Here is a 20785-nt window from a genome sequence, read left to right on the forward strand (position 1 = left end):
AAAAAAAAAAAAAAAAAAAAAAAAAAAAAACACATCATAGTAAAATTAATACCTTCTCCGGTTCGCATCGAACAAAATTATACAAAATTCATGCACTTGAACCCAAACGTAAAAAAATTCCTTTTAGTTTGGTATTTCATTTTATTAAATAACAAGGATACAATTTGAAAATAAATTTATTTTGATCTATTTTATATAAAACGACATAAATCTGTCAAATTTTTTTAAAACCAACTAATATGACCAGCAGAGTATACAAAAAGGAGAAAAAAAAAGGACTAAGAACCTTTTTTTTTTGCACATAATCATCAAGGTTTGTTACTGAAAAAGTCGTCAAATTTTAAACAAAAATATTATGTATACGACCAATATGAGAGAGGGTTATAGCTTTGTAAGCCCTTCTTGTATACACTGTTAGAATAGCTAACAGATAGGATGGAAGAGAAAATTTTACTATTCCTGGAAATGAAAAAATCTAATATTTTTTTTAATTTACACTAAATATTAAAATTTTTTACTTAATTATAAAAAAAATTACAAGTTAGTAACTTTTGCAAGAACTCTAAATTAAAATGATTTTCTAAAACCCATCATATCCCAAAATTAAATTTTTTAGAATACATAATCATTTCTTTCCTACATAATGAATTGAAAATACATTTTTTTACATATTGTCATCAACAATCCTAACAATAGGATAGAAAAATTAAACTAAAAAAAAAAAATAATTCTTTTAATTTCCTTAGTTATGATATTAAAAATATTTGTATTTGTATTTGTATATTTTTTTATATTTATATTACTAAACANTTAAAAATATTTGTATTTGTATTTGTATATTTTTTTATATTTATATTACTAAACAATTAAAGAAATACAAAAAGAAATTCGACATAATAATCATGTTAAATTTTTATACAAACTGACAAATTATATAGCTCTAAAGTCTAAAAGAGTTAAACACAAGACTTGCGTTTAACTTACTGTATAACTTTACACTTAATAAGCTACTGATATAAAGAAATTTACAATCATATTAAATTATTTTTATATTTTTGACTAGAATGGATTTCTAAAATAATTAATTAAATTTGTAATGTAAGTTTTAACTAGGAATTTTACTGGTGATTTAATATAAGTCTATTAATATTTTTAGTTAAAAAAAAATATTTTATATTAAAAATGTATTATTCTTAATATATTATGAATAAAGAAAAACAAATTAGGGTTGGATTTATGATGAAGTCATTCTTTATGACCACACTTAACACTACTAATGGCTGTTCTTTTCTCAACATTTTGAACTAATTAATTGAGAAATATTTTTTTTAATTAATATTTTAATCTTTCAGAAAAAAATATTTAAATATATTTTAATTAAAAATTAGTAGTATATGTACATTAAAAACATAATACTAAAAAATTTCAAAATAATGTAAGTTAAAAAATCTAAGTTTAGTTAAATTTTTTAAAATATATCTGGTAAGTATTTTTACAAAATAACCATTTTATAATTTTTTTAGGCCCTTAATAAATATTATGAGCCCATATTTTTTATTTAATTTACAACTGTAGCTTTAAAGTTGGACAATCTTTCCAACACCAATAAAAGCTAAATTAAATAAGCGCTAAAACTAAATAAACACTTAAAATCGAAAATAATTTTAATTTTAATTAAAAATAACTTAAAAGTTAAAATTAAAATATATACATAAGGAGAAAGAGATTTTTAAAAAAAATTGTTTTCAGTCTATCGTTGGGAGACTTATCAATAAAAAATTGATATCAAGTCATTTTAACAAACAATCAAATGTCGGATCTAAAAGTATCATAGTATTTGTATATATATTCCTAATACCTTAAAAATATATTTTAACATGATAATCAATAAATTGAATGATACAATTTTACTCTTAATATAAATAAAATAAAATTGTGATAGACAGACACTTTAAACAAATAATTATATAGAATTTAGGTAATTTTAAAAAGCACTAAAGAAAATAACTCATAAAGGTCTTGAGCACGATTGATGAACTCCCTATCATCATGTACAGTAAGGTCTGTTATGAATGTTTTGTAATAACTTAATGATTCAATTGACAAATGTGGAAAAAATAACACTTTTGTAAATTTTAAGTCTAAAGTATGACACACATATTCAAACTTTTTAGAAAGTGATCCAGATAATACTAAATAAAGGTCTGGCTTATGAGTTTTTCCATATGTGATGTTTTCCTTAATATATAACATAGAATCAGTAATTTTAGTTATGTCCAAAGAAGAACCAAGGTCATGAAGTCTTATTTGATTTTGACTTCTGAAATTACAATTTACAATAATTAAAATCTCAATCTAAAAATAAAATTTAATTTTTGGTTAAAGTAAAAAAAAGTCAAACAAATTTTTTTCTATAATTGAAAATACTAGTCATTAAAACTAAGAATGATTACAAATGAGCAAGTTTACTTCAAATCAGAACTCCATTTTAAAGGAAATACATATATCACTTTTTTACCAACCATGGTACATTTTTACATACATTTTTCAAAGTTATTACATCATTTTTTTTTTTAATAAAAAATAGTTAAATAAAATAAATATAATAAAATATTACGCAAAATACAGAAATGTAAAATTGTTAAATGAATAAAAACAATATAGGGTGATTATTTTAATATTAGTTACTTGATTTCTCTTATAATAATATTATATTAGGAAATAATTTTTGGTATATTTTAGTTTTATATATTTTTTGATTTATTAAATATTAAGTAATTTTTTAATTCATCCCTTATAACTTATAAGGGCATACATATAATTTTTTTAATATCATACATATTTAACTAGCTTATAAAATAAGAAATAAAAAAGATAAATATTTTCATACCCGCTCACACTTCTAGTCTATATTTAAAAAGATAACAACCCGCAAAATAGTTAGTCAAAAGTTTTTATCCACCAATAATATATAAATTTCTCTGCCACTCTATTCCTCCCACATGAATAAATATATTAATAGTTCATGGTGAATTTAAAGTATGGCATTTAAAAGGGTAAGACCTTCATACCATGTTAATATTGTTAAAGCTGACAAATAAATGAATATAAACACTAGTTAGAATTCAGAATTTAGAAATCTTTTTACTATACCCTTCTACATAAGTGTAACTGAAATGACATTTTAGAAGGTACTATATTTATATTTTCCTATGTCCTAGAAAATACTTTTATATAACAATATGCATAATTTTCTTAATTTTTGAGGAGCTAATCTCCCTTTATCCCTCCAATCATCAGATAGATGAAAATTAATTTAAAATAAATTTTCCTATAAATAGAACTATTATTCCTTAATGATGAAAAAATATAATCAATAGATTTATTTAAGTGGATAAATAAATCTAATTTAAATTATTTGTTTATTATAGTATATTAACTAAATGCTTACTTATATAGCTTATTTTGCTGTTGAGGAACCAAAAATAATCCAAGCGGAATAGAGTATGTATAACCATGAATAATATGGACATTTGAAGAATTTCTTATGTCTAATGCCAACTGTGAAATCATTGGTGTAACACCTGCTTGGTGTAAATGCCCATAAAATAATAACCCAATAGCATTGGCTATACACCATGTCCCAAACAATGGTTTCAAGTACTTTATGTTTGAAATACAAAAAAATTTTGATGCAGTAAAAACAACTGGTAACAGAATAGGTATGAGAAATCGAGGTTCTTGGTGTGGAAACACAGATAATAAAATTATAGGAATAATTATATTTATAACCATAAGAGTATTGACTTGATAAATACTTGGTAATAAATGATACTGGCGTTTTACAAGGCTGAAAAACAATTTTAATTTAATAATAAATAACTATAAAACTATACAAAGCACTTATTTGAGGAATAAAGTATATCAGAAAAATGAAAGACATGAATTTCTAGATACATTTCCTTTATGGTTAGTAGCACTATTTGGCGTATCAAGAAAATTATGTCTAAATTAATAAAATGTATCATCTATTCATTATTATTGTTTCTATTTCTAATAAGATCTTCTAAAGTTCATAGCTATAATTTTTTAGTATTTATATTGTAAAATGAATATTGAATTTGCTAATAGACAAAATAACTGTAGCATTAGTATAACAACTGATCTCTTGACCAGTAAATATTTCAAACCAGCTATATCATTATATCATTAAATATTATATTGAACACAGCAACATAATTGGTTTGGGTAATCACACGTAACCCAACTTTGTTTACCATAAGTAAAAACATTTTCTTTAAGTTTTCCAAAATAAAATTTTTCAGATTTATAATATTACTCAAATAATGATTTAAATTTACTTACTTTTTTATAACAGAATTCAAACTTAAATTTCGTATAAGTAATGCAGTCATCACATTGAAGAGTAATGGCATATTAATAATGCAATGAGTCAATCTAAAATGTATACCATGCTCAGCCAAATTAGAAGAATTCATATTATATTTTATAAAATTGAGAGGTGTAATAATGAAATTTATATAATTTTGAGAAACATGTCCAAAATAGAAGGAATCTATCACAATTATGATAAAAGTTATTGGAGCAGCACAAATAATTAATACAAGAAATCTTAAATTAAATGTCATAATAAAATATTTCAAATCCTTGGAAAGTCCTCTTGTTAACCAAAAAAAAATTGGTGTAATAGCAAATATCAAAAAAGTAGGTCGATTAAAAGTCCCAAAAACTAAAATAAAACTAATTTCTAAACAATGGATAAAAGAGTGATGAGGTAATTTTTTTAATTTTCTACTCATTATAACTCTATCTTGAATTAATGAACTATTAATATGTAATTTCCGTATATCATACTCAGCAGCAATGACCTATAAAAAAAAGATATATTGAAATGGATAAAAAGTTTATACTATATGAAGACTTAAAATTAATAATGTTATACATGCCAAAAAGTTGTATCAATACTAAAAAATATTTAGGGAGTTTAAATTTACAATTTTTTTGCTTATCAAAAATAACTTATAATTTTATATATTATAACTTATATAATCTTAGCAAGAAAAAAATTTTTTTGAAGCTATCAAGAATAGGATACTTTTTTTTTCAAGCTAAATGTATTACTTTTTCTGAAATCTTCATGCTATCAATGACTAACCATAAAAGAAGTGACAACAAGGCTAATTCAATTGAATTTGTAAAAGTTCTTGTTCCATACACAATTAACACATAAGAGCTTGAAAGCAGTATAAGGTATTTATCAGGTTTTAATTTACATATCTTGCATATCCTAAAAAAAATTACAAATTTCAACTATTGACGTTATAATATAAGGGCGTACTAAGGATAGACTAAAAACTATATTCATAGATATTTTGTACGAATAAGTTTTGCTAAAACTTTTTTTAAGCACATTATTTAGGTAAGTTAAACACAGTTTATTTATAATAATTAACTATAGATATGCCTCAAGATAAATAATTAGCAAGGACTTATTACAACAATCATAAATAATAGTGTCTATTTTGGAATAATATAGATACAAAAAAAAAAGATTGCCCTGATTTCTTGGCTTTTCCAAAAATTCATTTTATAAATATATTTTTGTTTCTTTACATTTTGTTGAAGCGTAGTTTTATTATGAAAATCAATGATAACAATAGGGAAATATCATTACATTAAATTATTTTAGAAGCTTGATATTAAGCACAGAACATAAGCATCATTAAATTTCTAACACTTTTTGAGCCTATAACATCCCAACATGTTGAAAAGGCATAGATAATAATATACAATATATAATTGTATACAATCTAATGTAATTAATACAGTAAATGTTTTTTATCCTAATTACTTAATAAATTTATAATTTATTACAATTAAAATGTAATATCAAATATTTTTCAACTTACTTATACATGGAATAATCATTAAAAAATGATATTAAACAAGCAATAAATCGAAAAATACATAGTAAAATAAATGAAGTCCATTGAATATCATAACATTTAAAAAGCCATTTAAAAATACATAAAGGAACTCCAAAAATTGCATACAAAGAACTTATACTTCTAATAGGATTGCCCTTATTAAATTCCCATGGACGATTGTGAACAACATCAAATAAATCACCTAAAAATATTTCAAAAATTTTAATTTCAATTAATTTTTTTATTTACCATTTTAATAATGATCATTAAAACGTAAGTTACATAAAATTTAGGTTACATCACTATAAGTTTATATTAGTTGAATCATAAAGGTAACTAAAAGACTGGAGAAATTGTTATAAGTTAAGAAATATGTATCATAATAAATAGATACTTTCCAGAGGGTGTCACTTTTGAAGCACAAGTCACATTAAACTATTATCAGTAATAAGTTGAGGAAGATGCTACTATTGATCATTGATCAGCTTAACTTGATTGTAAAATTTGGTATTAATAAAATTTTTGTAGAAGGCATCAATGATTAGTAAACCATGTAGTACTTTAACCAGCAAACAGATAAGTTTTCTTGATAACTGTATTCTACAAAAAGCTATCAAAAAACAATTGTAAGTGAAACTGTGTAACCAATTACTTATTGCAAATGTTCATACCAGCCATAGTGGTATATTCAGAAATTTTGTATTAGGGGTTCTAGATGACTTAAAAAATAAAGTAGTATTAATAGAGCTTCACACCTCCACTACCCAACTAACCAAATCCTTTGCTAATATGATTTTTTGTCCATGGAACCCTCAAACACTTTAATGACTGATCAGCAGCACCAGTCTAATATAACCTTCATAAAAAATTTTTTCTAGAAGTTTCAAAATTATTTAAGGTAAAAAGTATATTTTTTATTATGTTTAAGAAATGAAATATTTTATTTCAATTATTATTTATTTATTATTTTTCATATTAACTACAGATAAAAGTTTGACTACAAAGGGCATTGGATATTTTATTTTGGTTTTACGTACAAGGCAGTTATTAAATAGTGTCATTGAAAAATTATATTTTATGAAAAATACCAATTAACCATAGTGTTTTTACTTGATTAATTTTAAAAATTTACGTGCTGTAAATAATGAAAAATTCAATTTGCAAAAGTTAGGTGCTTGAAAGGTGTAAACACTAATTCTAAAATAAAAAAGATAATCTTTTATTTTAATAAATTATCAATAGTATAAAAAGAAATAATTTCCAATAGAAATATGCTCCAAATAGATTGTGCAAACTATTTTTTAAAAATTTGACATGATAATAATGCTAAAAACAGGGTAAGAAACAATATAATTATTGCAGAAAATCAAATCTTTGAAGTCGTTTATCTCAAAATGCTTTTTTTAAGATATGGCTCTTTTGTATTCATAGTGAAAACTCATAAAATTAAATTTATGTAACATTTCCATATTTCAATGTTTTTTATTTGTAGGAGAAAAAACTTGGAGTTTCTTGCCAGTACTATATATATATCTTTCTCCTATTAAATTAATTAATTTTCTCTTAATAGGGCTATTTAACATATAGGGTCAAATATTATTAATAATTTAGATAACACTATTTTATTGTTTACATGAAAATTCTGTAAATGATTTTTTTTGTTTATTACTACACTTAATTCTTCATTTTTATTTAAAAACTTTAATTAACAAAAAGTTTAAGTATTCAGTGCTTCTTTACAAAAAATATATATTTAAGTAGCTTTAAAGATACTATCCTTATAATCATCAGATATATTTTACATTTAATAATCTGTAACTAATTATTGTTTTCCAATTAAATAAACAACACTAAGTAACTTGAAATCGAGAAGAAGTTTATAATTGTAAGTTCATTCTGGTACAATATGAAATCAAAAATATTTTTTCTTAGATAGAAGTTTATTTGTTACATTTTTGAGTGGAAGATACTTGGCTACACTAATGAAATTAGATTTCTTTTTCTTTTTTTTTTATTAATAGCTTGTTGATTATTAAGTAGATTTTTTTTGGAGTTTAAAATTCAGTAACTGACTATTAAATAGCGATTAAATTGTTTAATTTGATCAAGAACACTTTGTCTTAGCATACTATTACTTGTACACAGTGATTTTGCCAGAATTTTAATTTTAGGCGGGAGAGGGTGACTAAAGTAATTATTTTTAATAATTTTTTTTTTGCTCAAAAACTATCTAAAAAATATATTTTTTAATAAGTAACTAGGTTGTCATTTCAGGAAGCTGAACCCTCTCAAACACTACTTTTATATTATACAAATATCAAGACTTTAAATTTTGTAGCAATAAGTACCACAAATTATCTTGTTTATTTTATGTAAGCAAGAATATATAATAGAGGATCAAGTAACTTACTATAAATTTAAGAATTTTGATGAGGGCTTTTACTCTTTTCTTAATAATATACTATTCTAGAGTATACTTAGAGATTATTAGAAAAAAATTAATTTTCTTGGGAAAAAATTTTAGAAGCCTAAACAGAAATGATTAACTAATAAATATTTCATCTAATTCAAATCTTTATACGGAAATCTAAAATATGTCAAGCTTTCTTCTTAGTTCAAATTTAAATCTTTTAAAATTCTGATAACTCTTAAAGTTCTCAATTGAATATTATTTGTTTTCACTAAAACAAAAGTTTTAATTCGTATTTTATAATATTTGTAATACAAAAGACACTAATTGTTCAAAAGCAACAAACAAATTTTATAAAAACATAAATTCTGAATTTATACACAAAAATAAATTGTGATACTAAGACAAAACATTTCCTAATGTTTACATGTTTGATGCCTCTATTGATATCTCACCAGTTAAAATTTCAGTAGTTTGAAAAAATTCATCAGGATGTACATAACCAGATTGAACAAAAACAGAAGAAAATAGTCGTAATACGGCCAGGAAATAATATATAGCAATCATAGCTACGTAAGTATAGAATTTATTCAATGAAAAACTGCAAAAGATAGTAACTTCTTAACTTGGTTGATGAGTATTGTTCAAATATTTAATATAAACATAGTCTGAATAATTCTTCGTCCAATACCATAATATTATCACTTTCTTTAAACAATTGAATACATTTATACAGAAAGTATAAGCATAATATAGATAAGTCTTATCTAATATGTGCAAAGATAATGAAGAAATATTATCTATGATTCTGTGGTATAGATTGTATTCCACTACTCATAAGGCTTATTAGATTAGTATCATAATTAGTATCTTTAAACCCACAGATATTTATAACAAACGGTTGAAACCACCGTTCCACTGTTTTGAGTAGATCAATTGTGTCATCACATAAAATAAATTCAATATCCGTAGGTAACTTTTGTACTACAAATTTCTTATTACATTTAACATTTGTTCCAACAATTTTGTAGAACAAAAGTTAAATGCATCAAATAAGACTTGGAATAAATAGATCATGGAAAAAATGATGAATGAAATTTAATAAATTTGAAAGAAAAATGCTTGAAATAAAATAGTTTTAGACAAATATTAATTTGTACAAAATAGTAACAGTAAAAAATTAAACATTTATATTGGATCTAGTTATACAATGTATTAGCTCCAACATATATTAAATCCAAATTATATTTGTTTTAACAAAATATGAAATCATAATGATAATAATGAAAATATCATATCTATTCTGCAATTATTAGTGGTAATTAAAAAGTCGCGTTAATGTCTATATGTGTTGATAAATAATGTTTCATTAAATTAAGTTTTGAAACGCATTATTCACTTAAAATTATGGAAAACATTTTTTTCACAATTAAGATATTTTATTTGATAATTTTACTATATTATTAAAATTAAAAATAATAGATAATCCCCCTACATGTTAAACGGCAATAGAATAATACTTTATATTTATTGGAGTGTTAGATCAAATTAAACTCCCTGCTTTTCAATATTTACTTGAATTCAGTATTAGTCGGAATACAGATAAAATTTTTGTATGCGGTAAAGTTATTTTCTAGCAGTTAACTGTTTCATAAACTCTTTTTTGATTATTTTATATCTTATGGTAATAATTAGCTATTATCCTTTTTGCATTACAAGTTTTTTTGCTAAGATATGACAAATGATTTTTATGTTAAGCAAATATATAAAATAATATATAAAGACAGTAGGCTTAATAAAAAAGGCCAACCAGTGCTAGTGTTTCATGACGTATGAAATCGTGGACACTATGATCCCTTTAGGCGCCTTCTGTGATTAGGTTATTTTATTTGTGCTAATTGTAACTAAATTTGTTACAGATTGTACGATTCCAAATAAAAAATAAAAAGATAGATAAATTACCAAGGTGTGACTTAAATTAAGTTATCTAATTTTAATTCAATTAATAGAGAAAAGATTAAAATATCCAAAAATTATTTCATGCATTCTAAATGAATACGAAAACCCGATAAATACCATAAATAAAAATCGATTTACTAATACTTAAAACTACCAGTAATTCAAAATACCGTAAAAATATTTGTAATGCCAAAAATGCTGTCATCAATTTATAATCAACTCTTTAATAAACTCGTGAATAATAAAATTCTATTATAATTTAATGAAATTTAAATAAATAATATTTACTTATTTATCTTACATCTTTTATTAAGTAAATACACGGAATGTTCAGTAAGTAGAGAAACGTGTTTCTATTGTTCTCATTGTTTATAACAATTAACTTGCATAATAACTTACTAAACCGACTTTGTATAGCTCAACAGTTTGTTTTACATTTATTTGACACATATTTAATATTTTAACAAGAAAAGTGTACAGAGGAAATGTTTGCTTGGATTAAAAACATCTGTTAAATAACGCGAAATCCATTAGTATTTTGCACTATTCACAATACGGGACAGCAATCCTATACTACCTGTTGCAGGGTGAAATTTGTAATTGTACAACTAAGCGGTACATGCTCTTTTACGCTTAGTATACACTGTTTTTGTCGGTAAAAATATACAAAATGTTCAGTAAGTAAGGACACGGGTCAATTGTACAAACAATGAGAACAATAGAAATCCGTTTACTTACTAACTGAACACTATATATGAATAAAACGAAAATGTGATATTTTTTATTTAATAAAGGATTGTCGCGTATCTATTGAACACTATAAACCCTCGAACATTGCCTCGCGCGGTAGCCGCGCTAAATGGTTGTTGTGTTGCAGCGCAGCAATGCAAATTTTTTCGGTTTTTAGGCACGTGGCAAAGACGCTTCAGTCAATTATTCGCCAGCAATTGGGACAACAGGACTACTCTAGGTGAGCTGCATTACTTGCCGCGCCACAAATAAAAATTGATCCCGAAAATTGTTGATACTTAAAGTGGCTCGCGCGGCAAATGAACAGTTTACTTTAGATTAACATGCTGCCGCACATAATCGATACGCACCTTTGAGGTGTTGTCATAAATGTCGGCCATTTGATTTCTTCTTATGAATGTAAATATTTTCAGGATTTGACATATAACAATGAACGAACGTTGAAACATTATGAATAATGAAATACTGAAAGAGCGTTTATACAACAATAGTTATAGTAATTTTAAGACTCCGAAACGCTCTTTTAGAAAATATGGAAACAATGTGTTATAGGCGCACTTTTTATTTAAACCTTGAAAGTGTTAAAGTTATAATGGCCGATGAGAAGGTTAAATATTGTTTTGATGACCTTTTTTCCATGCTATGAAGTAAGAGTATTGTGGTTATTGTTTTTTTAACAACACAGCAATTGCTGCTCAACATTCTATAAATTCAAAATCACTTGATATAGACATATTATACAGTGATCGGTTTATCAAAAACCACTTGATTACTTTCAAAATAAACACAATATTAAAAAAAAAAATTTTTCTTTTTTTTTATTACATCTTCTTCCTCGCCTTAATCCGAGCTACATAGGATTTTGTTTTTTTATTACACAAATCTCTTAATTTATCTGCTAATAATTGCTTTTAATATCATCATTCTATGTGGTTCATGATATAATTTTTTTTATCAATTGATAGTCTTAACCGTGGTATATGACAACTAAACATGTTAACAGATGTATATTGAATATACGCAGATGGTGTAAAGGAAGGGGGAGAAATGACTAAGCTAGCTATCTACCATTCATCTCTGACGTCCATTTTGGACTTAGTGCGTTTCTTTTTTTTCTGTACGTTTTCTTTTGCTCACATGTGGTTGTGTCGTACATTTACGAAACACAACCCATGATTCATAGTGTAGTTTTTTAATTCTAATTTAAAAAACCAAAAAAAAAATATAAAATTTAATTAAATAAAAAAAAAAAAGGAAAACTTTTAAAATATAAAAAAAAAATATTACAATAACGCTGTCTAAGTATTCGAATATTTTATAAAAGTTCACTTCTCACTGAAATGGCGTCGTTATATGTTGGTGATCTTCATTCTGATGTGACTGAAGCTATGTTATTCGAAAAGTTTAGCACTGTTGGTGCGGTTTTGTCAATTAGAGTATGCAGAGATATGATTACTCGCAGATCGTTGGGATACGCCTATGTCAACTTCCAAAACATGGCGGATGGTAAGATAAAAAGATTATTAACATTAAGCAAATTTGATGAAAACATCATACACAAATTATTTGTCAATACAAAGGACTCTTTGGTTATTCTTAACTTGAAATTATTTTTCTAATTACCCGTCATCTTGAAATCACATATATGCCACGTGTACGTTTTAAACAGTTATGTAAATAGACTTCTGGATCAGTAACTTGTTGACGAATTAGTATGTTTTGATAAATATGTGTCATTTGACTCGTATACTTTTAAATTAATGTTCATCATAATATTTATTCTATTTTATTTAATTTTTGTGTGATAAAATACCTAAAGGCTTTTTAAGCTTTATTAAAATTAATCGCGTGGTTACTATTTGGTATTACATAGTTATTACTTTAACGTTAGCCACACGATTTATCTTGATATAGTAATTATGTTCTGTAAATTAATTTTGGTATTAGTTATATATCTATATATATTTCTTAATTTATCAGTTTCATTAATTATTTTTTAACATCATTCCTTACAACTCGTAAAGATATCAACTTAATTTTTCCTTCAACATGCATATTGCATTAGTTCATACAATAGAAAATAATTTTAAAAATGACTGGTAAAATATAATTTGTTATCCATTATTTTGAAAGTTATATGTATTGTAAAAATATAGACTGGTGTTGAGGTGGTGATAGACAATATTTGTTGGTTGTACTCCTCCTGCATAGTTATAAAAATGTAAATAACTTTCAAAGAACTTGTCCAAAAGTTATTATCGACCAGTTAATTTTTCTATATTTAGTCCTTCATTGAGTGACTTATTATAACTATAAAATGATAATAAATGATTTTTCCTTTTAGTAAGTGATGAATTAAATTGACAAGCATATGCCTGATTATACTTGCTGATGAATTTAATCTGACTTTTACTATTACCTTAACAATAACATTTTCTATATTTAGTTTTTCATTGAATGATGATTTAAATTGACAAGCATATGACTGAGTATATTGCTGATTAAATAAATCTGAAAATATTAATAACTTTAAAATTTTGACTAGACTTTGAGAAACTAGAATTTGTTTCTTTTATCTAAATAATACATTTATTACCATAGACTTATTATAACTGTAAAATGATAGCAAATGATTTTTTCTTTTAATGAATGATGAATTAAATTGACAAGCATATGCCTGATTATACTTGCTGATAAAATTAGTCTGACTATTACAATTACCTTAACAATAAGATATATATTTAGTCCTTCATTGAGTGATGATTTAAATTGACAAGCATATGTCTGAGCATATTTGCTGATAAAATTTATCTGACAATATAGATAGCTTTAAAATTTTGACTAGACTTTGAGGAAGTAGAATTTATTTTTCTATTCAAATAATAAATTGATGATTAAATATAATTTTTTATGCAAATTATTAAATATCAACTGTGCTTAAAAGAGAGAGAATAAATAGTTTTACAATTCATATATTTTAGGATATTGTTTTTTAGTATGAAACTGACTGTTAGTGTATTAATTATATCTTCTTAAGTTGAAGTTTTAATCTAGAACAAAAACATTTTTCTGCGGTATATATATTTTTATTTGATAAATAAAGTAATATAACATCACTATCTTACAAAAAGTAATGTAAAATTTATATTACTCTATCTTTATAAAGTTTATATCATAGAAATTATGACATTTTTATTTATTGGTAGGGTTGGTTAAACAATTGTAAGTAATTTTAGTTCAAACATAAAAAATATTAGGTTTTTTTTTTTTTTAGAAATACAATTTTATTCATCTGAGGAATTGTAAAGTATGTTAAAATTATAATATTAGTCTTACTTTTTACACTTATCATTTTCATAAACTTTTAAAAACAATTAGGAACTGTAAATGATGGTGGTAACATTGTACCCAAAATAAATATATTTTATATTTTTTAGTATTAACATTTTAAATATATTTTTTTATTTTAATTTTTGTTTTTATAATATTTTTTATTTGATGAATCATTTTTGTTATCGCTCTTCAAAGTTTAGACATTTTTGACCCATTTTTTGTTTAGCATACAGTAATCATTGTTTCTTCATGCTGTCACATAAACAAGTTTATTGACATTTCTTGTTATCATATCTGTATTTATGACAGTCACATTAAATACAAAGAGTAACTTATTGAACATTGAAACAGATTATTGTTGATTCCAGTAAAATTAAAAATGAATTTCTATTTGAATTCCAAATCTTTAAACAATAGATTGATTGTATTAAAAAGTGATATAAATGATATTATTTTTCAACATACTTTTCCTATTATATTATCAAAATAAAAAATTATGTTAAAGAAAATTAAATTTCAAATTTTTTATCCTTGATGGCACGAAAAAAAATTATTTAACACCATATTATTTTAGATTATTTTAAATCAGACAATATATTCCATTACAGAAATTGAAAATTTTTACTAGTTTCTGAATAAATAGTGTATTATCCTTAACCAATCACCCTGCTTACATTTTTTTTTGTTATTATCATTATCATAATTACTACGTACTTGTATTTTAAGTTCATTTTTACTTCTGGTTAATCAAAAAAAATTCTATTTTAGCTGAGCGTGCATTGGATACCATGAATTTTGATGTACTTAAAGGACGCCCTATGAGAATTATGTGGTCACAAAGGGACCCTTCTTTGAGAAAGTCGGGTGTTGGCAATGTATTTATAAAAAACTTAGATAGAAGCATAGACAACAAAGCCATGTATGATACATTCTCTGCCTTTGGAAATATTTTAAGCTGTAAAGTAAGTTATTAATATCGATAAAAAGAAATTTTTATTATAAAGAAATTAAAATGATAATATGTTGACAGTAATTTTTAATTGATGATTTTGACCTAAACATTTTTCTTGAATTTCAAATTTAAAAAGTTCAGTATTTAATTTAACTTGGATAATTTGACTTTTTTTTTTTTCTATTAATCATAGGTTGCTCAAGATGAAACTGGACAGTCTAAAGGATATGGCTTTGTACATTTTGAAATGGAACAGTCTGCTACTCAATCAATTGAGAAAGTTAATGGAATGTTACTTAATGGTAAAAAAGTATTTGTTGGAAGATTTGTTGGTAGAAAAGATCGTGAAAAAGAATTGGGCCAAAAAGCAAAATTATACACAAATGTGTATATAAAAAATTTGGATGAAAATGTTACTGATGAAGAATTATTTAAAATGTTTGAAAAATTTGGTACAATCACTAGTTATAAAGTAATGTTTAGAGAAGATGGTAGTTCTAGAGGATTTGGATTTGTTGCTTTTGAAGATCCTGAAGAAGCTGAAAAAGCTGTAATTGAATGGCATGGAAAAGAAAGTCCTGAAGGAAAGGTATGGTTATTTACTGAAACAATAATACAATTGTTACTAAATTATTACTATTAAATTAATAATTGAAAAATAAATTTTGTTAGACTTACTATGTAGGACGTGCCCAAAAAAAAGCTGAACGCCAGCAAGAACTTAAACGTAAATTTGAACAATACAAAATTGAAAGAATGAATAGATATCAAGGCGTTAATTTATATGTGAAAAATTTGGATGACACAATTGATGATGAACGTTTGCGAAAAGAATTTAGTGTTTTTGGAACCATTACAAGTGCCAAAGTAAGAATTGCTCTAAAATTTTAGAGTTAAATAACCTACAGAAGTTTTAGGTTTCTTTTATTCTTTTTGATATAAATATCCCTTTGGTTAATACTTTAAAAAACAAATAAATTACAATTGTGCTTGGATTTTTTTTTGACATGTGATATGATTATTATTAAATTTATATTTTATAATATATAATACTTATATTTTATTTTTGTATACAAACTTCAGTAATAATAATTTATATAAATGACAAAAAATGTTTTTCAAGCTCTTTTTTTTATATATATATTAGGTTATGATGGATGATGGTCGAAGCAAAGGATTTGGTTTTGTTTGCTTTTCTTCTCCAGAAGAAGCAACTAAAGCAGTTACTGACATGAATGGGCGTATTGTAGGAACTAAACCTTTGTATGTTGCTCTAGCTCAACGTAAGGAAGATCGCAAAGCTCATTTGGACTCCCAATATCTACAACGCAATACTAATATTCGTATGCAGTCTATTGGTCCAGTGAGTATTTTCAATTTTATTATATTTCAGTTATTTTAAAGTATTTTATATTTATTAAAAATGTATTATCTCTATTACTTAGATATATCAGCCTGGTGGCTCTAGTGGTTATTTCGTCCCTACAATTCCACAACCTCAACGTTTCTTTGGACCAACACAGATGACTCAAATTCGTCCTCAACCTAGATGGGCTGCTCAACCTCAAGTTAGGGCTGGTGCCCCTCAAGCAACAGCTGCTGGTAAAATACTAAATTTTAATTCATTTTGAATAAATTTTATGTTTTTAATTTATCAAATATACAATATATTTTAGGTTATCCAAATATGGCTACACAATACAGAAACATTGGTGCACGAGCTCCAGTGCCAGCTGGCCAACAAGCAGCAATGGCTAGAAACACCATGGTTGATCGAAATGCTAGACCAATTAGTACAACTCAGCAACAAATACCAGGTGCTGTTCCTGCTGGAGGAGTTCGTGTTCCTGGAGTCCGAGGAACTGGTGCTGGTTACAAGTACACAGCTAACATGCGTAATCCACCTGGTCAAGCACAAGGTATAGGCCAAAACCAACCAGGTCAACCACCAGCACCAGTGCAAGCTGCTGTGCATGTTCATGGACAAGAACCATTAACAGCAACTATGTTGGCTACGGCTCAGCCTGAAGATCAAAAGCAAATGTTGGGTGAACGATTATTCCCACTTATTCAGGTAAATTAAATTAATTAAAGTGTTTATGATTTTTTTTAATTGTATTAAAAAAAAAATTTAGCGCATGTATCCAGACTTGACTGGTAAAATTACTGGTATGTTATTGGAGATTGATAATTCTGATTTGCTTCACATGTTGGAACATCATGAATCTTTAAAGAGTAAAGTAGAAGAGGCAGTTGCTGTGCTTCAAGCTCATCAAGCACAACAGACTCAAGTGAAAAAAGAATAATTGTAGTATTTAGCTAAAAATTTACTTAATTATTTACCGTCATTCTTACATTTTATTTTACAATATTTTCATCAAATTTGATATTACATCAACAAAAAATATTAATTTGTTATGAGAAAAAAATTAAACGCATTAAAAAAAAAAATTATAAAAAAAAATTGAAAAAATTGATGTTATAAGTCAAATAAAAAAGATATATTTATGCCCACTGAAAATCAATAACAACTAAAGAAATATATTTGGTAATTAATTAAATTTATCCAGTAGTAGAGTCACAATTCACAAATTTTTTTATATTTCAAATTGAATTAAATGATATTGACAAATAATTTCTATTCTATTTTGTAATATTAAATAATTTACACTCAATAGTTCTGATTATGTAATACAAATTGGAACAACAATGGACTTGGTATTTTTACATTTTAAGTTATTGTATCTACTACTGGTAAATCTTAATTTTCAAACAAATTATTCAACAATTAATTAACTTCTAATTTATTCAATATGTTACACAAAAATTGGATTATCACAATATAATTATATTATATATTTAATACTACATAGCTAAAAAGTTTTTGTAAAATTTTCTTAATATGAAATTGTATTATGAGTAAAACTGAATTATACATAAACTTTATACATTTTACGATTATTTCGTACCTTATTACATCATATCTACTTAATATATCTGAAAAGTCGTGAGAAATTTTTAGCTCTTATAAATTGCAAAAAAAAATTACATGGTTACAAAAATATTGATTTGACTTGAATAATGTGAATATTGAGTATGGTAACATTAACAATTTTTAATCTTGCATAAATAAAATATGATTATTTAAATTTTCTCTTCAATTATAAATACACAATGTGTGACACATTCAAACATAATTTCCAAAAAAAAAAAAAAATTGTTTTATTATAACTAGTAATTAAACTAATAAGGTAGTGTATTACTTATATTATTTTCTGAATAGCTTTAGCCAACATAAAATTAAATAAAAAACTAAAATTTAACTACAAAACATATAAGAAGTTTTTTTACTACTACAAAATAGCTATTTTGACACATTTCTATGAACAAAATTATTGAAGGGCGATTTGATCGTGTCAATAATACAGCAGTTAGCTATGGACAAAATATATTTGTAATTTATATGAGGACATAATATTTTGCATACATATTTGTTATGTGATATGAGGATGGCTGATGTGGGAGATCGTGTCAAGTGGAAGCTTAGGATAAGTATAAGTATAACAATAATTGTATTAGTTCCTAACCATTTATAAATCTAAACAAAACGATTTTTTTTTCAACAAATTTACTATTTAATGATACCAATTTCAAACTTGCAAGTTAAACTAATAAAAAACTTTAAGTTCATATTTTTAAGTTATAAAATTTCATAAAAAATAGGTTAAGTATGACATTTTGAATTGAAATTTTGTACAGATTATTTTAACATAATTAAAGTCAAAATTAGTTTTTTTATTTAAATACTCGTGTTTAAAAATCAATGATGATCTCAAAGAAAGAGGCGACGGAAAAAATTTAATTCTGAATCGTCCAATAAATGTGGTTATGCAAAGTATACTTTGATTTGTGCTGATTAAAAAATGTTTAATTTTAGTGATGATTTTCTATGTAATTCAGTATAAGTACTAATTTTATGCCCTTATTATTTGTGGAGATATTATGAATCATATGAATCAATAATTAAATCATAAGAAACGCTTCGATACAAATTTGTAGATAGTGTTTAATTCTAAGAAATTGATGGATAATTACAAAAGCAACATCAACTTCTATTTCCTTAATTATACCCAGATTAGTAATTCTTTTAATTATACATTATATAATTTTTTAAATTAATTGTCTTCATATTATTATTGATTTTGATTTTTAATATGTTTAAAGTAATCATTTTGAACCTACTTTTTTTTGTCCTTTAAAGTGAAAGTTTTAATAAAAAAAAAATGAATTTATTACCATAACTTATAGTTCAACTTGCAAGTTTGAAACTGACATTATTAAATAGAAAAAAATGAAATTTTTAAGATTAATATGCAATCAGGAAATTTTATAACTACTATTTACAGTACATTTATCAGAAAAATTCGATTTTTTTGCAATTTTATCGTAATAGATAACTGAAATAGAAATAATAGTCATTATTTCCTAATAACTTTTAATCATTGATTACAATGTTTCAAGTTTTGAACGCCCCCTATATAAGGGGAAATCGTCCAATTTTAATAAAAAGTATGTCAAAAGAAACATGTACTTAGATGTATTTAGAAAAAAAAAATTTGTGCTGATATATACATTTTTCAAAAAGTTATAGCATTTTTAAGTTGAAAATTTAAAATCGAAAATTTTAACACAAAAATAGTGTTTTTTTAACTACGGGAGCCGTTTGCATGCAGAAGATAAAGTGTCGGGTCAAATTTTTTTTTTCATTTTACAGTAATAAAATAAGCTTTAATTTGGTATATGTTTAAAGGACGCAGTATTTTCGGAACATTTTCAAAAATTAATTTGAAAAAGTTAGTTTTTGTAAAAAAGTTGCAATTTTAAATCCCCCCCAGTGAGCAGGTTAAGTGTTAAATTTTCAAAAAAATGATATCAAATGAAAAGGAAATATCTAAGGTTTTAGTATAAAAAAAAATTATGTTGATTTGTTTATTTTTGAAAAAGTTATGGAAGTTTTAAGAAAAAAAAGACAAAATTTACCGATTTTTAAATTTGTAATTTTTTTGGATATTTCCCCCATTTGCGGGGAACGAGGGAAAATTTTTCAATTTTTAAGGATAATGTCTGCAACTACATACGATTTGTGATCTTTTGACGTATTGATAAAAGAAATCGGTCCAGTGAGAGCTGAGAAAAAGTAGTGACAGACACAAAAAAAAAAAAAAATAAATAATAAACACATTATGGTAAAATTAATACCTTCTCAGCTTCGAAGCTAGAAGTGAAAAGAATGACAAAATTTACCGATTTTTAAAATTGTAATTTTTTTGGAGATTTGTGATTGGAGAGCTGAGAAAAAGTAGTGACAAACACAAAAAAAAATAAATAAATACATCATTATCATATTATAATCCTATGATATTTTATTACAAT

At 24.6% G+C, this 20785-nt stretch overlaps 2 protein-coding genes across 4 annotated transcripts; one reads left to right on the top strand and one right to left on the bottom strand.

Annotated features, from left to right (window-relative positions):
• Positions 1 to 952: 952 nt before the first annotated feature.
• On the bottom strand, positions 953 to 12067 carry LOC126905929 (GPI mannosyltransferase 4). 3 transcript variants are annotated; one of them, XM_050686090.1, is made up of 6 exons: positions 11418 to 12067; positions 5931 to 6150; positions 5143 to 5308; positions 4366 to 4889; positions 3452 to 3850; positions 964 to 2320 (listed from the first exon to the last, which is right to left on the bottom strand). In XM_050686090.1, the coding sequence occupies exons 2-6, from the start codon at positions 5936 to 5938 to the stop codon at positions 1975 to 1977; spliced, it is 1443 nt and encodes a 480-aa protein (XP_050542047.1). In that variant the 5' UTR covers positions 5939 to 6150; positions 11418 to 12067; the 3' UTR covers positions 964 to 1974. The 3 variants fall into 3 exon arrangements, with proteins under 3 accessions (XP_050542046.1, XP_050542047.1, XP_050542045.1); XM_050686088.1 differs by lacking the exon at positions 11418 to 12067 and adding an exon at positions 8814 to 9083 and having other exon boundaries at positions 968 to 2320; XM_050686089.1 differs by lacking the exon at positions 5931 to 6150 and having other exon boundaries at positions 953 to 2320.
• A 193-nt stretch (positions 12068 to 12260) lies between these two features.
• Positions 12261 to 18307, top strand: LOC126905928 (polyadenylate-binding protein 4-like). The gene is made up of 8 exons (XM_050686087.1): positions 12261 to 12573; positions 15169 to 15362; positions 15546 to 15941; positions 16025 to 16219; positions 16500 to 16715; positions 16798 to 16954; positions 17029 to 17426; positions 17488 to 18307. Exons 1-8 carry the CDS (start codon positions 12408 to 12410, stop codon positions 17656 to 17658), a joined length of 1893 nt encoding a protein of 630 aa, XP_050542044.1. The 5' UTR covers positions 12261 to 12407; the 3' UTR covers positions 17659 to 18307.
• The last annotated feature ends 2478 nt before the right edge of the window (positions 18308 to 20785 follow it).

Source organism: Daktulosphaira vitifoliae, unplaced genomic scaffold (genome assembly GCF_025091365.1).
Source record: "Daktulosphaira vitifoliae isolate Bord-2020 unplaced genomic scaffold, ASM2509136v1 Scaffold_4, whole genome shotgun sequence".
Lineage (NCBI taxonomy): Eukaryota > Metazoa > Arthropoda > Insecta > Hemiptera > Phylloxeridae > Daktulosphaira > Daktulosphaira vitifoliae.